Here is a 26,184-nt window from a genome sequence, read left to right on the forward strand (position 1 = left end):
GATTTTGCACCTCTGCCAGTGGATATTCCAAATTAACATATTTGGCAAGCATGAACTACTTCAGATCATTCTGCTTCTAAATAGATAACACTTCACCACTATAAAACCAAGCCCTTCTGGAGCAAGCACAACAAGCGATGAATCCAGTTTTCCTCCCAACTTTCAGCTACTAGAAGGACTGAGACTATACACAAACATTAATCTTTCAATCAGTACTTTTTCACAACAATTAAGCACCTAAAACAATATACAAGATTACTATTGGACAACATTCATCTCAAAGATTTCAGAGAAATGCAAGTAACATAATCCATAGGCAAAATACAAGGACTCCACATCACTTCTCTTAATTGTTTTGTAGCATGTGCATTTCTTTGAACTCTTGGCTATTTTTTAAGATGAACTTAGCATTTATGTTCACCTACGAAAACTTTAAAAGTTATGATACTTTGAAGCACCAAACAGAAGAACCAGAAATAGGTCTTTCATCTGATGTAGGGGATTTTTGCCCTTGCCAGCTTCTAGAACCATTTGGGCATTCTTGCTGCAAATATAATTATATTTATCACACACACATCAATAGCTATCATTTGTATTTTTTTAAAAAAAGAAAAATGTGTGCAGTAAAATAAAAGACACATTCTAACATCCTGTGTAGTTAGGCCCCATAGGGCGGGTGCTAATCTGAAAAACACTTGAAAATAATCAGAATACACTAATCTCAAAGGTATGAGCATCTCCACCTCCATCGTTCTGCCTGGACACTGAGGTCCAGTGTCGAGGGCCTTCTGGCGGTTCCCTCGCTGCAAGAAGCCAAGTTACAGGGAACCAGGCAGAGGGCCTTCTTGGTTGTGGCGCCCACCCTGTGGAATGCCCTCCCACCAGATGTCAAAGAGAAAAATAACTACCAAACTTTTAGAAGACATCAGAAGGCAGCCCTGTTTAGGGAAGCTTTTAATTTTAGTGTTTCGTTGGAAGCCGCCCAGAGTGGCTGGGGAAATCCAGCCAGATGGGTGGGGTATAAATTATTATTATTATTATTATTATTATTATTATTATTATTATTATTATCATTATTTGTGACACACTGCTCTCTAATGCTCAGTTAATCAAATGGAAAGCAACTTAAGGTTACTTTAAAACTTACTTATACTGTGACCCTTTCAGATATACTTCAGTAAATGCCATTATTGTTTTCTATGGCCTCACTCAGTAAGATGTGAACATGGGAATGGATTTGTAAACAATGTATGTTTTTTTTAATTGCACACTGCCAGTCACAGAGCTCTCAACTCCGATAGCAACACAACATAATCCTTAGTTATAGGATTGTTGAGACTCATTAGCTCCTAACACCTGCATTAGTCAGGCATAGAAAAGATGTGCTCACCTAAAGGAAAAACTAAAAGCAGCAACTCAGAGACAAGATGAAGATAATTATTTCCGGGTGTGCAAAGTAAGCAAATAATCCTTAATTTATAGAAAGCAATGCACTTTTTTCTGCTGAGATACAAAATCTCTGTGGCACACTGGGTTAATGCATCTGGCTGTTAACCAGAAGGTTTGTGGTTCGAGCCCACCCAGGGATGGCTGTGGGCAGGAATCCTGCATTGTAGGGGGTTGGACTGGAAGCCCCTCAGGGTCCCTTCCAACTCTACAATTCTAGGATTCTCTGATTGCTGACACGATATGACAAACAAGCAAAGGTGATTCTTTCCCTTTTTCATATATGTCCAAGTCAACAAGAGTGTCTTAATGAAATCTGTGGATCACAATCAAAGAGCACGGATTTTTTTTAAAAAATTGTTTTCAACAGTTGGTCCCCAGTTTCCTTCCCCACTAGAGACTTACAGATATCCAAATATGAGTACCCCTTCAGAATGTTTGCAATATATACTTCTCTGAATTCAATTTAAGGTCTCAAAGTTATCAGAAGGTAGGGCAGTTTAATATAAGATGCTCTGGGAGCCTTTTCAGCTGAAGAATGGGGGTAAAAATCTTTGAAATAAGTCAACAAATACATTAATGCATGGGGTTTTCCCCATTTGGTCCTCAAAGGAGCCCTGTAAAGCACACTAAACAGAGAAACCTCAGTGTCACCAAGAGAGGATGGTGACTGAACAAGGATGCAAAGCCAAGTCTGTAATAACGTCCCACTTCATAATAATGTTGAGAAGACAAACAAATTCATTACTGCTTCTTAATAGCTATTTCAGCCCATCAAGTTTGGCCCGTCTCACACACATTTCAACTTCACATTTTATTTTTCCTATAATTTCTACAGCAAATAAATACTTAGCATTTGCAATATGCTTCAGAGTATTTAAAGGACCTCACATTAAACACATCAGTAATTCATATTTTCCTTTATTCCTACTTTTTAACTGCATCTGTAATTGTGATTCACAGGAATACTTATCTCAATAATGAGTGAAACACTGTCATCTTGTATGGTTTATTCTTTCTTTTTTACAGTTAGATTGTTAAGGGCTAGCAGCACTATCTTATAGGCGCTTCCTCAGCAGTCCGGTAAAGTGTTCACAGAATGAAAATATGTATCACACACATATTTTTACTATTAATAATATTAATAATTAAATAATGTCAAAGACTTCACATGTCAAGAAGGCCAAGTTTGCACAGTGACCTTTCGCTTCAAAAAAGTTGCAAATTGCTTCAGTTGGGCCTGTATTGTTTGAAACGCTAACACATAGTTGGCCCACATACAGCCAAAATTGTGTTACCGTTGGAGCTGCCCCATGGCTAGCCAGTTAGCCTTCTACAAGACAGAGGTGGAACAGAGTAGCAAGAGAATCATTACCAGGCCCAGAGCTCTTTTTGTGCCAGGTTCACTTGGGATTCCCAGCACGACAAGAAATTTAAGCTCTCAACCTTGCTTCTCAGGCAAGGCCCACTCGGCATGCCGGCTCAGAGTTAGGGAATATCACTTGGGGTTACCTGAGTGAATTCAAGTTGATGAGGGGAAACCCGTGCTATGAATGCATTCCAAATCACATTTTGATCTGAGAAGAACCAAGAGACTAGGGATGTCATCCAGAAGGGCAACAAGATAAACACTCCCCCAGCACTGCTTCCCCAGTCAAGTAAGCAATCCACTCTGCAGCTGCTCTGAAGCACAGAAAGCAATGTCAAAAGATCTGATGACTGGTTTCAGCATTACAACTTGTTTGGCTGCAAGAGCAAATTTATTTCTACCTTAAAATGGATGGACAGCACTTACAAAGTGATTGTGTTTGTTGTAATTTCCATAACCATGAAAAGCTTCATCCACTAATTTATGAAGTCTACACAGATTAATTCATGCATATTACACTGTTGTTGGAGGCACAAAAGCAGGGCAGAACCATTTTCTTCCAGCTAGTTGACAAATCATGGTATTTTCCTCTCTCCCACTGACAACTGTGCTAAGAGGAGAACATCTGGGTCAAAGTAGGAATGAAGAGAGGCACCTTTACATAGAGCATTCATGATGCCACCGTGGGCTGTGCTTAGAACCTTATGAACACTCGTTTTAACTGTGCATCAGTTGCGGGGCTTCAGAGGAAATCTTCAGACCTTTCTCATGATACATTAGCATGTATTTTGATTTTAATGTTGTTATTAAACATGATACCAGGATGGACATCACAGATGAAGTCAAAAACAGAACCACGAAGAGCAATTACAAGTCCTATAAAAAGGCATGCTAAATTTCTATCAGTTATGAGCTATTTGCTTTGAAAATCTGGTTTGTCACATCTGACAATCCCACAGTAATTTTTGCTGACCCACTGTCCCATAACTCTGAGAAGCCTGGAACTAAAAATGCAATTGTGCCTGGCAAATACAAATCCCCAAGCAAAGTATAATCATCTTAAGTAAACTACTGTCAGGCAAAAGTCCTACACATCAAACAGTTCCCACAATGTCTTGTGCTGTTATCTAGCAGAAAAGTCCCACAATGGCTCCATATTCACGCACATTAGGAGACCACACAGCTTCTATTTACTTCCACAGGTGATCATTTGGCGAGAAACGTATGCAGTCAATCCTTTGGGTTACATTACTTGCGTATAAAATACAGTGGACGCTCTGGTTGCGAATGTGATCCATGTGGGATGCACGTTTGCAACCCACAGCGTTCGCAACCTGCAGCGGCACGTCTGTGCATGTGCGGGTTGAGATTCTGCGCATGCGCAAAGCGTGATTTAGCGCTTCTGCGCATGCGCAACCACCGAAACCTGGAAGTAACCCATTCCGGTACTTCCGGGTTTCGGCGGTCCGTAACCCAAAAAAAACGCAACCTGAAGCGTCTGTAACGTGAGGTAAGACTGTACTAAATTGAAACTTATGCTTAATGAACTTTGAAACAAGGATATTATCCAGAGCTGAAAGTTATTTTAAATAAATTATATTTACAAGCTTTCTGTTTGGACAATTTTGACATTAAATGCTGAAAAGGAACTAGGTGCAGCAAGACCATCTCGGCTGTGAATCCTGGAAGACCTGCTCCCTGCCTTGCTTGTGAGGGCAGGGCCTGACTGACTCCAGCTACAAAAGCTTAGGCTGCTGAACAAACACTTGAGCTGGGGGACTGTTGGGGAGGTTGTTGTTGCTGTTTGGTTTTTTTGTGTCTTTGTTTTAGATCTTGATGCAATTTATAGAATTCTCTCCCCATGGAGGTGCAACAACTTTTACCTTTTGAAGCTTCCAACCACAGGTGGAAATGTATGCATTTACTTAGCCTTTATTTATATAGAATTGTAGAGTTGGAAGGGACCACAAGGGCCCTGTGATGCAGGAATCTTTTACCCAATGTGGGCTCAAACCCACAACTCTCAAGTTAAGTCTCATTTTCTACCAACTGAACTGTCCCAGGACTTTTGGCATAACTGATTAGATTGCCCAAGGTTATGGAAATCAGGGATTATATCATCTACTAAAAATTTTGTTATGTTACTATAATCATTGTTTTGTTGCTGATTTTATATTTTTAACTTAGTTTTATTAATTGTTTCATTAACTGCCTTGAGATCAATTCTGAAGAACAGCAATAAAATAAGCAAATCGAAACAGAGAAAGCTGCCTATGAGGGTAGATTGCTCTATTAAGTATTTTTTTAGTTTAATTTCCGTCTATCATCCATCACCCATCATTATACCAGGGACAGATGCCAATGTCATTCAGCTTCCAAACCAAATAACCGTTTCATCATTCCAAGCAACCTAGAATCCAAAGATAGACGATATTCCTCTGAGAATATATAAATACAATTTAATGGCTGCTGTGTTATTAAAGAACAAAAACAAAAACAAGCCCCTCAAAGGATTTTAGATAATGTCAAAATAGCAACAGCTTCAGAACTAAAAAAAGTAAAAAAAAAAGTTAACAAACAGGACAACTGCCAGTTCAGCCACTCAGACCATGGTGACAGTGTATATTATCCATTGTTTTTCTATGGCAAGGATAAGAACTTGAATAAACATGCAGCACTGCCAGCTCATGGAGGAAGCACACTGACAGGAAGAACACAGGACACTATCTTACAGAAGATCAGACTATTTGCCCATCTAACCCAGTATTGTCTACTCTGACTGGCAGCACCTTGCCAACGTTTCAGACAGGAGACTATCCTATCATCTCCATGTCTCTTTCTAACAAGAGAACCTGGGACCTTCAACATGCAAAGCATCCCCAACTGATAAGCACACATGATTGAAGCGGAATGGTGTAGCCCATCAGGGCAAGGCCAAAACAAACTTACGGCTGTGATAAAGGATAGAATGGCACTACCATCGTTCCACAATGGACTAGAAGTTGAATCTTCCAGGTTAACTATGGGGTGCAGGATGGGCCATGTGGCACACACATCTCTATCTTCCAACAGTCAAGGTGCTCCTGCATATATCCAGGGAGCCTCCAAGCACCTATGGCCTGAAACAATGGCCTCACTTTGTCTAAAGGTAGGACCAGCCTCACAGTCAATACACACATAACTTCCACACAAAGGAGCAGAACAAAGTATTGCCACTACTCTATGTTATTTTGCCCTCTTTTCCTGATAATGTGTGCTAGAACATGTGCAATGTGACACACATAGTGTATAGTGCATTTCCCTACACTTGACAGCAAATGACTTTAAGGAGGTGCAAGGAGGGGAGAGTAGCACAACGAGGTCACACCTGGCATGGTTTCAACATTATACAATGCCAAACTACCGTTTAGCATGAAGGAGCCAAGTGTGCTGGTGTACGTTTTGAAAATCGTGGCCACTTTGGTCCTCTTACAGTCCTCCTGCTGCTGCACTACCAAGAACATTGCTTCTGAAGTCAGGCTCATGCTTGGTCTCACTCCAAACAAACCACAAGCTGTAACCAAGATTTGTTTGTGGCTCGCCACTCATGCTTTGTTTGGAGCTAGACATACATGATCCCAGATTTGGATGTAATGCTAAACCAAGTCATGGTTTGGCTTGGCTCCTAGTAGTGAGGCAGCGATCAGTGGCCACAGTCTTCACCCTGTGTACCAAGAAACTTGCTTTGCCTAGGGCAGGGCCTGATGGGCCGTATAAGAACTGCTGCTTCTACTGATGCTGCTACCCAGGAGGACTCCCCTGCTGAGCGCCTGTGGGCCCCAGTCCTGCCACTCACCACCTGGTCTAGGGAGGGGCCTGACAGGCCTATAAGAACTGCTGCCGCTGGGCAGAGAGGGCTCTGTTTTTTGTGCGTGTGTTCTTTAAATTGCTGTTATTTTTTACCTATGCCATTTTAAACTGTGATATTAATGCTGTATTCTTAGTTTTTGATTTTAATTTATGTGAACATTGTTTTCCAGTTGGTTGTGTATTTTTATGTGGTTTATTTATTGTTTATGACTTTTGTAATTATATAAATCGTGTCATGTTGTAAGCCGCCTTGAGCATTGTTTTTAACTGTGGAAAGGCAGCATACAAATAAAATGATGATGATGCTGTTCACAGTTTGCCATGGTTTGCCTTATGGTGACATGAAAACTGAGCCATTGTGTTATACTACAAGTGAATACAGAAGGCAAATAGGGAAGGCAACTCTATGTCTAAAATGTTTAGCTCAATCCTGAAGAGTATTGATCTTGAGACACTAAAATTAAGTATGCTTCCATGCAATAAAGGAATCAACATATTTAATTAATGCAAAACTTGTGATACCTTCTGCGAATTTATTTATTCATCAACACAACTATGAGAACAACAGTACTGTGACATCTTGCCAAAAACACAGTTAAGAGTAACTATAAAACAAATATCAGGTGCAGTAATGTAAAAATGTTCATTCTAGAAGCAACACATGACTTGTCACAATGCTGCTCACAGCATAGGCATCTGAAATTACATGTCCCCAAAATGGCATTACCCAGTTTCCAATAAAATATAATAATTATAATAATAATAATAATGACAATGACAATAATAGTATTGTATCAGCCCTTCCGTTCCCAAATATATGCCAAGGAGTTAATGGATGAAAAGAGACAGACAGACAGACCATAAGAAACATAATAAAGGTGCGTTTCAGTAACTGATACAGTTGGATTCAAACAAGTGTATTGTATAGGAGGACACTATAGGAGAGTTTCCATAAACTCATCTTTATGGAGAAGGCCTGCAGGTGATGTTTTGCATGTAGAAGGTCCCAGGTTCAATACCTAGCATCTCCAGGTGGGACTAGGAAAGTCCACTGTCCAAAATCCTGGAGAACTGCTACTAGTCAGTGTAGACAATACTGAGCTAAATGGACGTGTGGCCTAACTTTGTATAAAACTGCTTCTTGCACATCATAAACCAATTCATGTATCAATTGTCGTAAGTATGCTAAATAGGGTGAGAGTATCTAATGACATCTGAATAGCAGGTCTAAGCAACGTAATTAAGAAGGGATAGAAACAGGCCATGTTCATGGACTAGGTTAGATGGTACTGGCATAAATAGAATGATGTGTGCTCACTGGTAGAAATGATGGGATTTATTTCAAGGACAATATTTCATTTGTGATGAAACAACTATCTTCAAAACCACAGCTTTCCAATTCCCACAAAAAGCCATAGTTTGATTGGTTCCTTAATCATATATGATTAAATGATAGCTACACTACAGTTCTCACTGTGATTTATGCTTAATTGCACTTGTTGGAAGAACTAACCGTGCAATTTAAGCTCTCCATCACTAACCAGCACGCTCTGAATAAAATGCATCTATGATTAAACAATTGTTGTTCCTCTTTTTCATTTAGACTGACTTTCTATAATGCAACATGTAAAGTAGTTCCAAATCCATGTAGCGAAGTATCACTAAAATATTAAGTAGTTCTGTCACTTATGAAAGTAGCCTGTCAGGAAGCTTAAGCATGCAGGCTTGCAATACAACATCATGTAAACTTACAGTTGTGCCTTTAGCACTCTAACCAATAGAATCATGAATACACCAAGTGATGTTTACAATGCATGAGGATCATCACACACAGTATTGCTTGCTGCTTAGCTTAGATGCAGTAGCTGTTGGGAAGTAGAGTTTGGTACAACAGTAAAAAGGCACAACTTTTTGTCATTTTATACTAAAATACTCAAAGTCACAGTACATAGACAAAACTCGCTGTTTAGCAAAAAAATTTAAAAATGTTTAAAGATGTAGCTAGACAGTTTATAGCCCCCATCAAACACAAAACACATATGGTGTAATTAATGCCTCACCAGATCATGTAGGATATTTAATTGCACTGATCATAACCCTTCCAGCACTTGGGGGAAAGTAGCCTTTTTTTTTTAAAGGTGAACAGGGGCAGGAAAAGAAAGGGTGGAAAGAAAGGGAAATTAATATTTCCATTATCTGGAGTGAGCTGGTTTCTTTACAAATTGCTTCCGGAGAGCTTTAAAGAATCCTTCTGGGTCAGTAAGATAGGTCGGTTTCAGTGCTCAAGCACAGAAGTAAATTTACTTGAAAAGCTTCATTTATCTGAACCAACAGAGGCATAGATAATGAAGAGCAGAAATAAAGGTCTACTGCAACCACACCAACAGCTTAGATAAACCAGCCAGATCACAAGGAGGAAGCCGCTGGGATTAACCCCCCAAGATTAAAAAAATCTGAATCATGGAAATTATATACAAATACACACACACACACACACACACACACACGTGAGCACAGAAAGCTTTGGTCTCTCTTCCCCACCCCCCTCTCTCTCTTTGGTCATCCTAAAAAATATCATATTTCTCTGCTATCAATCAGAATTAAGCTGCTTATGGATGCGTAGCAATTCGGTACATGCAGTTGCCAGTAGCAACAGAGCATACAATTGTAGGGCTCTCCTCCTCAGCAACAGCAGCAGCAAAAAGGAGGAGTGACCAAAGAGGGGCAGCAGCAGATGGGACAGCAGAGCAGGGACAGCAGAAGGAACAGGAAAATGAGAGGCAAGGGAAAGGGCAACGGATAGCAGCAGGAAGAAATGGAAACAGTAACAAAAAGCAGAAAGAACAGAAGTGCTGGGCCAGAAGGAGCAAAGATTCCACGGCAGTAATTTTAAAAAGGACAAGAAAGGGGAAGAGTTACAGGAGCTTCAGAAAACTGGTGGAGTAGTGACAGCAGCAGGAGGAACTCCAAATGACAGAATCAACAGCAGGAAGTTGACAGAAGCAAGTGTCTCCTATTTGTAGACTTAACTACTCCGTCCATTCGGAAATCAACAGGGCCACTGTGCTTAATCCCGATTCGCCAAAGTGCAATGCAGCAGCTGTCTGGCTGCCATTCCCCTTGCCCCACATGTTGCCCCCTCACCACATGTTTAACAGCAATGCTAGTCCTGTACAGGCTGTTGAGAACTTGGCAGCCGGCTAGCACTGCTGCTCAGACCTAGTGTCTGTGCATTAATCTGCACAGTAGCATGTGTGCCGAGGGTGACACCGGTTTGCATAGCGGTTAAAGAACAAACGACCTGACAAATGAGTTCCTACTGATAATCAGGAGGAGAAAATAAGACACACTCGTAGACATATATATGCACGTGTTTACACCTACAAACGACATCTCCCCAATGCTCCATTGTCGGGAAGAAGGACATTCCATCCAAATCACCTTGCGAAGTGGAGCAGCTGCCGCCCACGCTGGCGTCGACGCACGCAGCACGCTTCGCCCCCATGCACTTGCCCAGCGCCCGCGCGCAAGCCGGCCTCTTCGCGTGCATGCATGCACTGCACGCGTGAACCGCTGCAAAACAGCATGCATGCCCGTGTCAGCTGCTCTCCCATCTTGCTTCCCGCACGAGTTCCCCCCCCCCCACGACCTCTCTCCCGTACTTCGCCCTTAACCCAGGAGTGAAGGGGAGGAGACGCCGGCCCGGGAGGGGGGGGACACACGCCAGAGGGCGGGGTCCAGTCCAGTACTGGAGCGGGAAGCCGGCAGGCGAGCAGGTGAGGAAGCCGGGGAGGGGGGGGGGTTGCGAAAGAGAGGTGAGGCCCGAGGAGGGCCCCGCCGTCGGCGTCCGCCTCTTACCTGCTCTCCGGAGCGGCATTCTGCAGCAGGCGCGCACCAGGGGCGGGGCCTCTATAATCCTCGCGGGCCTCCGGGAGCCTTGCAGGAGCCCGTCGCTGGCGGCGTCGGCGGGCCCCGAGTTCCTAAAGTTCCCATGGCCGCGGCGGCGGCGCAGCGAGGGGCCCCCGGAGCATCAGCCGCCTTCGCCGCCTCTTCGCGCTGCTTTAGCCGCCGCCGCTTCTTCCGCTTTGTTGTGCTGCTGCTGCCGGGCTGGCTCTAGTTGGCGCTCCTTGTCGGGCTGCGGCAGGGCCGCCGCCACCGCCGCCTCGCATGTGCTTGGGGAGGGCCGGCCAGGCGGCGGGGTGGGAAGGTGGCACACTTGCCGCGGGGAGGGGAGCCACTCAGGCGCGGCGGCGGCGGCGGCTCCTCGAGGGGACGCGCGGAGGGGGCTCTGGCGGCCACCGCCGTGTGCAAGAACTGCTGGTTCCGCGACCGGGGCCTATCGACTCCCCGCGCCGCCCTGAAGGAACTGCTTAGGATCGGGGCTGTCAAATCCAGCCCATCTGCTGCAATCATAATCAGTCTCAACTGAATGGCTCTGACAAATCTGTGCCTGCAGCAGGGGTTAGGGAAGTCAGGGGGAGGGAGGCAGGCAGGCAGGGGGGTGAGGGGAGGGAGGGCGTGAGGGGAGCTCTCGGCGAAATACTGCTATTGTGTGCTGGGAACTAGGGTGCCTGCGAAGTAAGAGCCAAGCGGGGAAAGAGAGGCGCTGGGCTGGGAGAAGGAGGGGGCAGAAGCCTCCCCACCCCCCAAAACACCCACTTTGCAACAACGACAAAAAAGACACACGCAAGAGCTCCCTCTGTTCCCAGCTCCGTTTGTCGACCCCTCCCCCAATAAACCCCTCCTGCTAATTAACTAAATCAACAATTACTGCACCTTAATCTGATTAGCAGTTTTGCTCTGGAGGAACAAGCTGGTGCGAAAGATGCCAGCCTTAATTATTTTTTCCTCAAGAAGTGAGGAGGAAGTGGGAGCCCCCCCCATGCATTGTTTGAAATTGACAGGGTTGTGTACTTTTTAATGCTGCAAACTTGCCTAACGTCAAGTAACAGCAAGTGTACGAAAGGACATTTGGGTTGCAGGAGTGGGGGGCAATGCTGCTAATGGGAAGAGTTTGTAAATATTAAGGAAGTTGAAGGGAGTTTGGCTTTGGGGAAAACAATGAGTGGCGCACTTTCTGGTTAACACTTTCTGGTTAAGGCACCTCAAACTTTCAGGGGAAGAGTGCCTGTGGAATTTCCAAAGCTATATAGTGAGTGCAGTGACTCCTTTGGGCTCTGGAAACCTTCAGGAAAGTAAGATCAGGGCAGCTTCAGGATTGCTTTTCTACCATCTATTGATGTATATATAATGTACCCACAATTAAATATCCTGCACACTAGTGATGCAGCTGATGTTCAGAGTTGAGAAGTTTAGAATACAGTGGTACCTCCGGTTGAGAACTTAATTTGTTCTGGAGGTCCGTTCTTAACCTGAAACTGTTCTTAACCTGAAGCACCACTTTAGCTAATGGGGCCTCCCGCCGCCACACGATTTCTGTTCTCATCCTAAAGCAAAGTTCTTAACCCGAGGTACTATTTCTGGGTTAGCGGAGTCTGTAACCTGAAGCATCTGTAACCCAAGGTACCACTGTACTTAGTAAGGAATCCTGACACCCACTTTGGTGACCATGCTTAGCAGTACTTTAGGCCGAAGACTCCTGGGAAACTGCATTTCCCAGGGGTTCTGATACCTTAATAAGGACCCAGATTTGTGGGGGTTTTTGTGGGGGTGCTTTAAATCTATGGTGTGTATGCAGCCTGTGTGTCCTAGTCTCACCAACCAACCCGCTCTAAGGGGTTCTACAAATTGTAGAGCTTAAAAACTGAGCAGATGGAGTTGGTTGGAGGAAGATATAAAATATACATGGAGACTTCTTGTTTTCTAGGCTGTTCTGTTGCCTGGATGGCATAGTAAGGCAATGAAAACATGACTCTTTTAGAGAGTGGGGCCCCTCTACATGTGGATGCTGTGTTCGAATGGGGAATGCTCATCTCCACAGTATTTTATAAAAGTATGTGCAGATCTTATTTCTAAGCAGACACACAAAAAAGTCACTACTAGTAGGGGAAGAACTTCTGCCTAGTAACTACATCTTATTATAATGTGGTGATAAGTTCAAAAATCCTTAGAACGTTTTTTTTTTGGGGGGGGGGCTTGATTCTTGTGTATATACATTTATTGTGCTATGTCTGCAAAAAAATAAAAGTTACTTCCAGGAAGATTCCCAGGTCTACTTATTTAGATTAAATGTCAAATGAAGGAACTTGGCTGCATTTTGGTAAAAGACTCTGTATTCTTGTCAATTAGGAGAATGTCTCTTGCTGGAGAAATAAAAGATGCACATAAGACTAGTGAGCTAGAAGTGGCAAAGGAATGTAAGATAAGGAAGCTAATCCAAATAAACGGCAAAAACATAGTTTCTAAGCTATAAGGAAGGAAGTAGAGTAAGCCAGGCCCCAGTTCGATAAAGGACTTAAGCATGCATCTAAATTTAAATACATAAACACCTCCTCTCCCAGAAGAGCAGATTTAGAATAGAGACAATAAAGTCATATATATGCACAAATATATGCACAACTGGGTTGTGGCTACAGAGCACAGTTTCCCTTGTCCTCAGTTAATAAACATCAAAGTTCGTAATTGGATTCACAGTACATTAAGCCTCTGACATAATAAAAAATAATAATGCCATTGCAACAAACTGTTATCATACTATCAATAGTCCCTGCTTCGAAAGTTACCTTGCTAATTACAAGCCAGTTAGCTCAGCATTGATTTTGGGTACAGTAATGGAAACACTGATGTGGGGCTCAATTAATGCAGCTTAATGAGAGAAAAGTAAGATTGCATTTAGTCAGCATGGATTTTATGAAAGCAGATTTTGTCCGCTGCATCCTACCAATGACAGTTGTTTGGTGGACAAAGTAAATTCATGGTACTCTGATAACATTTGTAAATAGGATCTGCTTGGCTCCATCTTAGCTAGCATGATGTTCCTGTAGGAACAGCAGAGTTGGTCCAGAGAAAAAGCAAATACTTCTGCCCACACATGGTTCCTTATTACAAATGTTCATAGAAAAGTGTGGGATCCAACTACAGCCCTCAATTAAAACAATTTCTACTCTTTTCAGTAGATAACATCTAACAAAGTAAAAATAACAGCATGTTATCTCAAAAGCCTGGTAATATTGTACACTATTTTCACATCATGTAACTTCACAACAGGAAATCATGCTATAACTGGACTGTCTCCTCAACTTTCTTTCATGTTAGGAAAAAAAATGTGTAGGGGATTGATCCTGTAAGTTTACAGAGATGTAGTGGTGATGGCTTTTAGAAGCCAGATAAAAAAGAAAAAGCTATATTCATGCAGGTACTGAGGCCTGGCCATTGCCCAATGTAATGGACAAAATTGTAGGTGAAGTTGGTCAGCCAAAAATTGCTAATTGTTGTTTGGGAGGATACTGTTGCACTTGTGTTCTGCTTGTGGACTCCCATGAGCATCTAGTTGATCCCTGTGAAAACAGGATGCTGTGCAAGATGGGCCTTTGGTCTGATCCAGAGGGGTCCTTATTAATGAGAAAAACCATTACACTTTTTCAAATACAGGAAGGAAGAGAACTCTTGCTAGCACCTTGCTCTTTAATCTAAGGTCCATCATAATATGAACCACAAATTCTTAGACATGGCTTCTGTGGAAGAAAAATGCTTGTAAAAATAGAGAATGGTCCACTGAGCTCTCCCAATAGGTGGGCAAATTCAGAGTCCAAAGTGTTGTCTGTACTGCAGTAGTTCATGAGAGTCACATCCTGACCTGTTAAAAACTAGAGTAGGGCAGAGATAAGTTTAGTTCCAGTGGAAGGGAACCTAAGTTCAGCACCTCCAAGACATCACATGTAGAAAGACTGTCTTAAAACATGGCTTCATCAAATGAGATTTCAACCATAACTAATAAATTCCTAGAAACTCATCTTAAATTTTTAATGCTCTTTTGTACACAAGGGCAGAACACACACACACACACGGAGAGAGAGGCTATATAACACATAAAAGAGCATGAAGTACTAATTGATCTTTATAGTACTTGCCTTATGTAGTAAATATTTGCATAGTCTTATGTAATACTTGTGTATTTGGGTGGTTGGATTGTGTATGTGTGTACACATGTGGAAATAGCAATCTTGTTAGTGTAAGTTTCATTCGTTTTTTAAAAACAACAAAATTACTCATCCCCACCTATTCCTTGTATCCCTACCCCCTTAACACTCTTCTTCACTCCTGTCAGATTTCACTAACTTTTTCCCAACCATCGCAATTTTTATTTAGAGAAAAGAACAAAGGAAGCCCCTGCATAAAGTTTTGTTTTATTTATTTTTGAAAAACCAGTATAGAACTGTGCAAAGTTTTGTTGCCCAGTGCACTAGGACCTAAAAAAGTGAGATGAGAAAGCTGTCCTACAGTGGCAAGAGGATTCCACACGTGTGTCACAGATGATTTTCTTCCTCAGTGCCAGATCTTGGAGAAGGAATGTCCCTTTCTCCAGCCAAAGAACACTTTGGGATTTTTAGAACTGAGCAAAGATAGACACACACTGCATTCCTAAACACATTTACTTGGAATCAAATTCCATTTAAATGTAAGTAAATGCATACAGAAGTGTTCTGTCAGCTGGAAACAAAGCCAAGCAGTGATTTCATATGTATTTTTTTGATTAGAAAACCCCACTGATATCCACCTGGGGAATGTCTCTGAAATCTCTGCTCAAAAAACAGCTTTTTCAGACTGAACACTGAGCATCGCTGAGATTTAGGTCAGGGATAGAGAACCAACATTGACTGCTAGAGAGTCCTACTTAGAATGTTGCTTTGATTTTCAGGGTGTGCATTTAGCCCAGGGGTCAGCAAGGTTTACCTTGCCTGGGCCGGTTCACTCCAGCGCGCCCGCAATTTCCGGCACCACAGAAGCGAGTCCCCGTGCTGCACTGGTTTAGCACAGCACTCAGGGACTCAACAAGTGGGTGGCTCGGTTCAGGGGCGGCTTGGGGGCCAGTTAAATGACCCCTGTGGGCTGCTTGTGGCCCATGGGCCTGAGGTTGCCAACCCCTGATTTAGCCAAATGAACCAGCTGATAAGAAAACCGCAATATTGTATCATTTACTCTTGGAAATAATCCACCTAACGATTTTTACTAGTTCTAAGAGCTAGAACACAAGTATATATAATGTTACAATATAAATAGCTAGTTGTAATTATCAAAGAGTCATGAAACAAAAACAGTTGTAAACTCCAATAAAACATTATGGAACATGTCTTTCATTTTGCTCTCTTTCTGAACTTAATTTGGGAAAGGGGGGTATTCTTATGTAAAAGTTGCTTCTGATGTTTCCATATTACAGTGGTACCTCGGGTTACATACGCTTCAGGTTACAGATGCTTCATGTTACAGACTCCGCTAACCCAGAAATAGTACCTCGGGTTAAGAACTTTGCTTCAGGATGAGAACAGAAATCGTGCTCCGGCGGTGCGGCAGCAGCAGGAGGCCCCATTAGCTAAAGTGGTGCTTCAGGTTAAGAACAGTTTCAGGTTAAGAACGGACCTCTGGAACGAATTAAGTACTTAACCCGAGGCACCACTGTACAACTGACACATTTGTATCACAGTATATTTAACCATGTATGGAGTCCCAAATGTTAGTGCAAATTCAAGTTCAAGCAAAAATCTTTATCCAAAGAATGGCCTGCAATCTTTTAATGTAATGTTGCCTATCACGGATATTTGCATTTTTTGCAATTGCAATCTTCTAAATAAAAATGTTTTCCACTTAATCAACAGTGACTATTTTCACTGCCTTTAAAACACACAGTTGATGACTATATAAATAAGGTTCTAGAGAAAGGGTGCATTTTGAGGCATGCTGAAGACACATACTAGAAATCTGATAGAAGATGCCCAGCAACATCTGTTCTTGAGTGTTTGGCAAAGTACCATGATTTAAGCTGAAAACACAAGTACCACATCAAATGCTGAACCAAATTGCCCTGAAGGTTGTATCTATGCCAGTATTGTCACTCTCTAAGCCTAGAATTTTAGATAAACCAAGACATGTCTTTTGGTCAGGATTGGGTTCCTATAGCTCAGGAATAAGAGAATAGGAATCAGGATTTCTTAATGTTAAGGGAGTATGTAAGGAAGTATTCTAGACTTTACCTCTGTACAGTCTCCCATCTGAAGTGAGCTTTGAAGTGCAGGTTGAGCATCTGACAGCTAACTTTCGATAGACAGTCTAGTCTACACCTTCAAACACTCTTTTGATAGAATACCACCAGCTACTGATAGCCAAGAAGCTCCTTAAATCATCACTCATCTTCATCACCTCTGCTATTTTCCTCCCAACTATAAAGAGTTTCTGTAGGATGCTATCCTTTGGGAGGCTCTCCTGCTGCATACATTTATATCCTTCCCACATCAGACAAAGACCTTCCCTGTCTCCCAAGCCCTTTAATTAGTTTTTAACATTTTAATGTTACTTATTTTTTAGTTCTTGTTCAATTCTTTGTGTGTATCTGGGTGGGGTTCTTAATCTGATATTACTGTGCTGAATTTGAAGTTTTGTTGTACTTCGGTTTGTTTTTATTTACTAGTAAAGTAAAGGGACCCCTGACCATTACATCCAGTCATGGGTTGCGGCGCTCATCGCGCTTTATTGGCCAAGGGAGCTGGCGTACAGCTTCCGGGTCATGTGGCCAGCATGACTAAGCAGCTTCTGGCGAACCAGAGCAGCACACGGAAATGCCGTTTACCTTCCCGCTGGAGCGGTACCTATTTATCTACTTGCACTTTGACATGCTTTCGAACTGCTAGGTTGGCAGGAGCAGGGACCGAGCAACGGGAGCTTACCCCATCACGGGGATTCGAACCGCCGACCTTCTGATCGGCAAGTCCTAGGCTCTGTGGTTTAACCCACAGCGCCACCCGCATCCCTTTATTTACTAGTAGTTCACATTTTATCACATTTAGATGTTTTAATTTTGTTTCATTGTATGTTACCTAGAAACCTCTTCCTGGAACAATTAATAAGTCAAACAAAGAAGCAAACAAACAAATAAAGTTTGAAGCAGGGAGCCTCCACACCCAGGAAAGGCTCATTGCTGTAAACATTGTTCTCAACACATCAAATGTAATGGTGGAGGCAAGAAGAGCAGTGTGATTTGGAGGGGGCATGCTAAATGTGCAGCCCCAAGGCTCCTTTCAACATGCTGGCCCACTATATGGGGGAAAAGCATGAAGAATATTATTATCAGCAGAAGTCACTTGGTACACCACCATCATAGTCACTCATAATGATTGGATGTGGTGCTAGGGTCATAAAATAAAGGTAAAGGTAAAGGATCCCTGGACAGTTAAGTCCAGTCATAGGCGACTATGGCGTTGCGACGCTCATCTCACTTTCAGGCCGAGGGAGCCAGTGTTTGTCCACAGACAGCTTTCCGGGTCATGTGGCCAACATGACTAAACCGCTTCTGGCACAACAGAACACCGTGGTATGTTCTCTTTGACTTTCATATGTATATAAGCAATGTATATAACATTATTCCTAACCTTAAGTATTTCCACCGACGTGGTATTTGGCTGTTAGCATAACACGACTGCAAAATTACAGACCAGCAGCGATTTTGATGTTGCACCTTCTAACAACTTATAAGCCTCCAGTAAAAAATAAATAAAATGGCTTTGCTGGATCATCAAGTCTTAGGAGTTGGACATTTGCTGTATATCACTTCAACAGCAGTTTAAATACACTCTTTTAATGAGTAATAGCTTCAATAGTGTGGCACAATCATAATATATAAAAAATATATATAGAGAGAGAGATATGTATTTCTGTGGGATTTTCAATGCTGAATATTTAATATTCAGTGAAAGCACTTAATCCCTTTTTTTTTAAATGTAAGGACAGGAAATGTTTCCAGGGCTTCACAGAGACAGCTTGTATTACAACAGATAAATACATTTGCATTTTTGTTTGATACTTTGATCTCAATGATCTCATTCAGTAATGAATCTCTAGGCTGGATAATTTTTTATTTTTTTTTTAGATTTGCATGTAATCCAATATCCTCCCCCACCCCAAAGCCACCATTCCTTTGAGTGGACCTGTGCTTAACTCATGCGGTGATACAGTTGTCTAGGCATGCTGTGCCCACTGCCCTTCAACTGAACCATGGACTACAGTTCAAGAGATCCAGACAATAACCATCTGCCTTACACAGATGGGATCAGGTAAAATCAAATCCCAACATTTTTCTAGCCCTTTAAACCTTTGAAAGTTGTAAGCACATCTGAATACATAAGAGTTCGTTCTTAAGAAAGAAAGCCTTGAAAACAAACAAAAAAAGGAAAACTTCCCAGGACTGCATATTTAATTGTTCCACATACTTTCCTTTGGTCTGTGCATGTATTTGAACAAACATCCATATGTCTATGAGGGTATCTGCCCTTTTCCCTGCTTGAGTTTGTGCCTTTCAGCTTAGTAGAATAGATTATATTTATTTATGACATAAGTCTAAAGAATATATTTTGCTCAAAGCCTTTTAATTAAAAGGAAAAGTTCCAAGGAATACATCTGTTTACATTTCTGCTTTTTGTTTGCTTGCTTGCTTTGTTATTAAGCTTGCTGTGAATTTGGTCAATAGATTTTCTCATTTTTATATCACTTAGTACAATGTGCAGGTTGAAGGAATCCTTTTCAGAATCATCTTATAAAGCTATGCTTTAAAATGGAATATATGTTCACTACAATCTGATAATATAGTAAGCAAATAGACAGAATGGCTTAAAAAAAAATAGGCAGTGTTAACCATTTCAGCTTGAAATTCTCATTTACTGCTCTGGTAAGACTTCTGTAAGTAGCATTAAGAGGAAAAACTGTGGAGTAAAATGTGCCTGCTAAAGGTCATGATAACTTTTAAGTTCACAGTTTTCCCTTCAATCAGTCACCAATATGACACAAAAAAATGATGCTACAGTTCAATGCATGCTTACTTGGGAACACAAAGAACCCATTGAAATCAGTAGTACTTATGTCTAAGTAAACACCCATCAGGTTACACTGCACATCAGGAATGGATTCGTATGCAAGATAGGGTAACTTTTTATTTGTTTGAAATTTGCCCTTGCAGCCTGATGCCCTTATCCAATACAACCATTTCCCAGACAATATATCAGTAAATAAAAATATTTAAGAAGCTATATTAAATTTACACATGACATAGAAAACTCTGGGAGTATGAAATTAATTTGGGAGGGAGTGGAGAGGCAATACCAGCTGGGCACAACCCTCAGGGCCAAAACAGATGTGACATTATTCATGCAAGTGAATGTTTATTTTAAAGTAGATTGCAGCTGGGGGAGCCCAATCCAAATAGGTACCAGATCCAATGTCAGGGAAGGGAGTGATTTAACCATTTGCCCCTGCCAGAGCCCCAATATCTATATGCACACTCCTTGCACCAAATAAAATAAAGTAAAACATTCAAACAATTGCATCTAATTTGTCCCACAAATCCCTCACTACCACTTGCCCCTGGCCTGTGTTAACCAGCTCTTATGAGTGCAATCCTAGGCATGCTTATTCTGAAGTAAGTTCATGGGAGCATATTCCCAGGTAAGGAGGATATATTAGTTGTTAGTTGTTGTGCATTACATCTGATTAGAATAAATGAAAATAGTTTTAAAGTATTTGAAAAATACATGTAGCTCTAATGAGCAAATTGCACAGGAAAAATTGAATCTGCTTCTTCGTTCAGCATTTTTAAAAAAGAGTCCCTAAGCCACTATTAGAGAATGTATGAGCAGTCTGAGTACTCGTCAGATTCATCAGTGGGACAAACAGTGATTTTGCCTTGGATGCTGCCAAGACAGTGCAGCAGTAGGCTCCCATTGCTGGAAACATACTGCTAAACAGTCGAAACTCCCCTGGGGACTATTCTTCCTGAGTTTGGAGAGTATGGACATTATAGGTGTAGTCTTCTGGACTAACAGTGGTCAAAAAGATCCATCCCATCCATGGGACTTGATGACATGTGTAGGGTGATTGAGGTTTTATAGGGTAGCTGAGGTTCAGGGATTTTGCAGAATATGATTTTTAACAATTCTAAGAACACTGTAAGTATAGATCACAATTTTACCAAGTGGTAACTAAACCTGTAGTTCATGCAGTGATAAGCCGGTCTTCCACATTTCTCAACAAAGCCATGAAACTAATTACACAAGCACAACTAAATGAGAAATCCAAAGAAATGGATTTCCAGAGAAATGGGCAATAAGGTCTTACCACCAAGCACAACATTATAAATGAGTGGCTTAGCGAGTAGTTATATGCACACTGTAGTGCCTTACCACATGGTAAATGATCATCTGTATTCACGCTATGTCTGCTTGTCCATTGCTCTATTTAATCATATTCTTAGAGAGTCTGACACAAGAGAATAAGTAAGTTGCTAGAAATCTGTGTAGAGTTTGCACTTACAGTTAAATTTGAAATAGCAATCTTCTCCCCACCCCCTAAGGATATGTAGCAGTAATGGCAAGGAGTAAGTCGGTTTCTCCATTTGTTTGTAGTCCCATGGAATCCTTCTCTAGGTAAGCAATTTACAGCTAATCACAATTGTTTATTCTTAATATCTTTTTTCCATGAAGAAGTCCTACAATGTAATTTTGCTCGTGACCAATTAAGTTTTCCCAGTGGATGTTTATGATTACAGGACAAAGCAACCTCTTTAATACTTGCCAATCCTTAGCTTGCAAACATTAAGCTCCAGAGGATAGAGACCTGCTAATACTTTCAACAGATATACAAATATATCTCATTTACCCCATTCTAGAAACCCCATTCTATTAAACACATGCTTTGTAAATGCCTAACTTATTATTATCTATTTTGAGCATTCCCTTGGCTGCTATCCTACATACTCAATATTTTGTAATGTATTCAATAGTCTAAAACTTCCTGGTATTGGTCTACAGTAAGTGCTTCTGGAATCTACACCAAAATAATGCAGATTCACAGTAACATGTTTACAGTGCCCACTGTCTGTCGCCAAGCCTTCTCTCATGTAAGATGTAAGTATCCTTCTTATTTATCTGTCAAGAGCTGGTGCAGGGCTACCAGGTGACCATGATCAATACAAAGTTCTAAGTTCAACAACTGTATCTCACAAACTGTGCTCTCAGACAACACTGTAGATAGGGAGAAACTGTAAAACAAATATTTTGGCCTCAGCTGCTCTGGGCTTATTGCTGATCATGCATAAGACACTTCATCTTTCAGGTACTTTGTTCATTTTTGAGTTCTTGCAAACTTTTCCATCACTAATCCTTGGAGTTTGTATCTATGCACAGATTAGTCTTTATTAATCCCTGACCCACAGGACTCTGCTCCTTACTTCCTAATCTGCACCTCTAGATATAGATTAAGGCACCTGCCAGCAACTGTGGTTTCAGAGGCACCCATCAGTTCCCTTACTGTTTCCTAAATAAAGATTTTTTTGTTCTTGAACAACCAGAATCATCCCAATCTCTTCCTAGAGGTTCCCCTTAAGTTATTTGGATAAATGAAGCCAATGAAAAATTAAAATCAGTTACAGAACAGTGGATTAAATTAGAAGTAATATCAGACACATTACAGGAATTGGTTTTATGCTTGAAAAGAGTATCACAAGCTTCTAATTAAAGTAGATACAAAATAATAATAAGCTACCCACTGGCATTCACCTGAAGTTCCCGCTAACATGAAATGAATTTTAATCCTGCATTATGTCAAAAGGCCCTCCCATGAAACTCTGGGATAGTAAGAGAAGACAGCCTAAATTAGATAGATCGATGAATCTTTGAGCAAAATTGAAAATATTTTCTACCCATTTCTTTCTTAATTGCATGAAATCAGGTTTATCTTTATATATTTATTTTAAAATATAAACAGTATAATTGTATTCTTTTGTAAAAGTAAAAGGTAAAGGTAAAAGGCCCCTGGACAGTTAGGTCCAGTCAAAGGCAACTATGGGGCGTGGCACTCATCCCGCTGCAGGCCAAGGGAGCCAGTGTTTGTCCACAGACACTTTCTGGATCATGTGGCCATCATGACTAAACCGCTTCTGGTGCAACGGGATACCGTGATGAGTGCCAGAGCACACGGAAACACCATTTACCTTCCCACTGCAACGGTACCTATTTATCTACTAGCACTGGTGTGCTTTACAACTGCTAGGTTGGCATAAGCTGGGGCAGAGCAACAGCAACTCATCACTGTTGCGTGGATTTGAACCGCCAGCCTTCCAACTGGCAAGCCCAAGAGGCTCATTGGTTTAGACCATAGTGCCTCCTGCATCCCCTTTATCCTTTTGTAATGTTACTTAGATCCATTAAAACCAACTGGAGTGTTACCATATATTTCAATAGGACTCAGATAATATTTGTGCAGCCTATTTTTTTACAAAAACAGCAGTTGAGCTGGTAAACTGGGACAGAGCAACGAGCGCTCACCCCGTTGCGGGGATTCGAACCGCCGACCTTCTGATCAGCAAGTTCTAGGCTCTGTGGTTTAACTCACAGCGCCACCCCCGTCCCTCTGTTGAATGTGCTAATGGAGATCTAAAACCACAGTTTACTTAGCAGATAGGAAGAGAAATTGGGGCAATACTGCCTTTAGGACCCAATGTGGGAAGCTGATCTGGAGTTTATTGTGTCCTGCATTCATACAACCTCACAAATAAGAGCTCAAGGTTTAAGCTGGCAAAGGTGGACAGTTATGTGGTATCCATATCTATAGGATTATCCAGCTAAAGTACTCCCGACTTTCCCCCGCTGCTCTCTAGACAGCATTCAGGGCCTTCAGGAATCCTGGTTTGTATAAAGGACTAGACTGATCAAGCTATATTGTACTTATAAAACTGAACTGTTAGAAATCTTAACACTACTAAAGCTCACCTCAAATCTTTCTGCCCTAGAAAATGGGGATTGGGGTTGAGGAACAGTCACCTCAACTTCCAAGCACCTGTTATTCTCATACTTCAAGGATATGATACAGGTGTAGCAGGGAAATGCATTTGTGAACAATTCTAAAACATTTCTATCTATAGAACAAGTCCTACTACCCACCCCCGCATGGTCTCACAATACATAGTATATGTATAGTATGCAAGTGACATCAAAAGAATGTGAATAGGCACAAAGCTCAAATAATATTTTACAAACTGAGTATCACTAAACAAAGATGGCTCGTGCCTGTTTGCAGGGGTGCCAACTTGAATGAAATATTGAGGGGGCCCAGGTAAGTCCCGCCTGACATAATTGATCACACGACTCAGTGCACAAACACCATTTGAATGGGAATGGCCCCCTCAAATACTTTATTGTGGGGGTTGAAGCCCCCCAAAGGCCCTAGGAGTTGGTTCCTATTGCCTGTTTATGAATTATATATTATGAAGTTAAATTAGGAATGAATTGAAGCTCCTTTGCAAATGAAAATGTTTTCCAAGTCTGCAAATAGAGCATCGGCATATTCAAAGCATGATCACTAACAATAACAACAATAATCAAGAAAAGAAAAGAAATAGCCTTGTCTTAAAATGATCGAGACCTCTGGCTTTATCTTGCTATTTCATCTCTATCCTCATATCTTCCACAACAACCAACTGAAAAAGTATAGAAGGAAATCTGGAGGGAGCTGAAGCCAGTTGGATTTGTACAGATTGCTGAGAGGACTCTTTACTATGCTTTTACAAAATCTGATGGAAAAACTAGTCTGGAGTGCAGGTTCCTGATCTTTTTCTTCTCTTTTTTTGAAAAAATGTTATGAAACATGAGCTAACCATAACCGATCCTCAGGGGAGCGAGATTGTAGCAATAAATTTTCATGTTCCAGAACAGATGGCTATGCCACATGAAGAAAACAAAATCTATCAAGCTCTGTAAAATGAAAAGAAATTTATTCTCCCACATCCAATTAAGCCTCTTCTAGCATACTGTTCTACATGTGGTAACATAGACATTCTGCATGAGCACCATGACATCGCTTTTAGTCTCCTCTGTCTCGGCCTGGTTGCCATAAATCAGCCCAGGCTGTGAGTAATGCTGAAGGAGCTAAATGTTCAGAATTTGTGCCTGTCTGTTTTATTAGCTAGCCCAGAGTAAACTGGGGGCTTATCATTCAATGTCAGGTTCAATACCCAATGACCCAATACGTTAAAATTGTGGCAGCCACAAATCAAGGGCATAATGAAGTCTGAGAAGTGGTCCACACTGATTTATTAGGGCATCTGTCTGACTATAGACAATCTACTGTTGCCCTTGGATAGCATCAGCTATTCCCATGGTCTTCCACATATCAGAGACTTCTCTCTTTAAAAAACAAAACAAAAGACCTTCTAATAAAGCCGAAGTGACTTGTAAAATAAGATAGTAGTCACAATGCTTTGCTTGCATGTTTGGTTGAAATGGCTAAAAATGAATAATGTGAGTTAGGATTAAATGTTTTGGCTTAAATATTAGCAGCAAGAAAAATTATGTGAACACAATGGACCAGATCCAACTAACGCACTTGCGGAAGGCAGTGCAAGTACTCTCACTAGCACAATTGGACTTCCCCTCCCCACCCCTGGGCCTCCTCCAAATCCAGTCTGGAGGGTCAGGAGAACCCCAGAATAGCATGCAGAGGGAGGAGAGAGGAGACTATTTGGCCTAGCAAGCAGAAATGCTTGCACTAATGGAATAATCATATAAGCATGGTGTTAGATTCCACCCTTTATCATTCAGAATGGAAGGAATTGGATAATGGCTGAAACAGTGAAACTGGAAATGTTTAAGAGATGGGAATCAATAAGCTGAAATATTCGGAGGGAAACGTCCTCCCTTAGTTCACATTATGAATGCAATGTACAGTCTCGATCCCAATACAAACAAAACATTTGCTTTGTTGGGATTCCCTCCCTCCTTGCTTCTGCATGTTTCTGTACATCACCACTTGGAGACTGCAGTGTTAAGCAGCATATAAAAATTGTTGAAATAAAAGAAATAAATGCCAAAACTATTAATAATACAAATTACATTCAAAGCCAGCACTTTATTTTCATTCAGTATTTCTGACAGGGAGATTTACAGACAGGGAAGCACTGGTTTGATCCTGAAAAGTATTGTGTTCTGCCCAAGTTAGTAAAGTTTATCTGCCTACAACTATTTTTATCTTCCATACACATCCATTAATTTTTCCATTTATTGTAACTTGTTAATCAGACAAAATGCTTTTATTATCTTAATTCATTCACACAATTTCTCTTGCAATATTTCCTTTTTAATTATGGTTTTTGAGATGACTACAGCTAGCAGCACCTTGGATTCTGGTTTAGAAGAGCCACTAGAAGAGGGTAGAGAACCCGTGGCCCTCCAGACATTGCTGGACTCACAACATCCCCAGTCAGCATGGCTAATGATCAGAGAGAAAAGGGGGTTTGGGAGTCCAGCAACATCTGGAGAACCCTGCAGTAGACCACAGACATGATGGACCAGGTACTTGATATTGGACCC

At 41.4% G+C, this 26,184-nt stretch overlaps 1 protein-coding gene and 1 long non-coding RNA gene across 13 annotated transcripts in view; one reads left to right on the top strand and one right to left on the bottom strand.

Annotated features, from left to right (window-relative positions):
• Positions 1–26,184, bottom strand: part of NCKAP5 (NCK associated protein 5) — a 610,895-nt gene that overhangs the window by 338,695 nt on the left and 246,016 nt on the right. For 2 of the 11 annotated variants that reach the window (XM_083703007.1, XM_083703003.1), the window contains exon 1: positions 10,106–10,293. The exons of 8 other annotated variants lie outside the window; for them this stretch is intronic. In XM_083703007.1, coding sequence (XP_083559133.1) covers positions 10,106–10,278 — 173 coding nt within the window. In that variant the 5' untranslated portion in view covers positions 10,279–10,293. Of the gene's footprint in view, positions 1–10,105; positions 10,294–10,522; positions 11,112–26,184 lie in introns of those variants that run through there. One more of the 11 variants, XM_083703004.1, reaches the window with a different exon arrangement.
• The window catches only part of LOC310833630, a 52,054-nt gene continuing 36,173 nt past the window's right edge, over positions 10,304–26,184 (top strand). For both annotated transcript variants that reach the window (XR_014558855.1, XR_014558856.1), the window contains exons 1-2: positions 10,304–10,440; positions 18,702–18,885. This is a non-coding gene — a long non-coding RNA (uncharacterized lncRNA). The remainder of the gene's footprint in view (positions 10,441–18,701; positions 18,886–26,184) is intronic.

Source organism: Podarcis gaigeae, assembly GCF_964106915.1.
Source record: "Podarcis gaigeae genome assembly, chromosome: 1".
NCBI classification, from domain to species: domain Eukaryota; kingdom Metazoa; phylum Chordata; class Lepidosauria; order Squamata; family Lacertidae; genus Podarcis; species Podarcis gaigeae.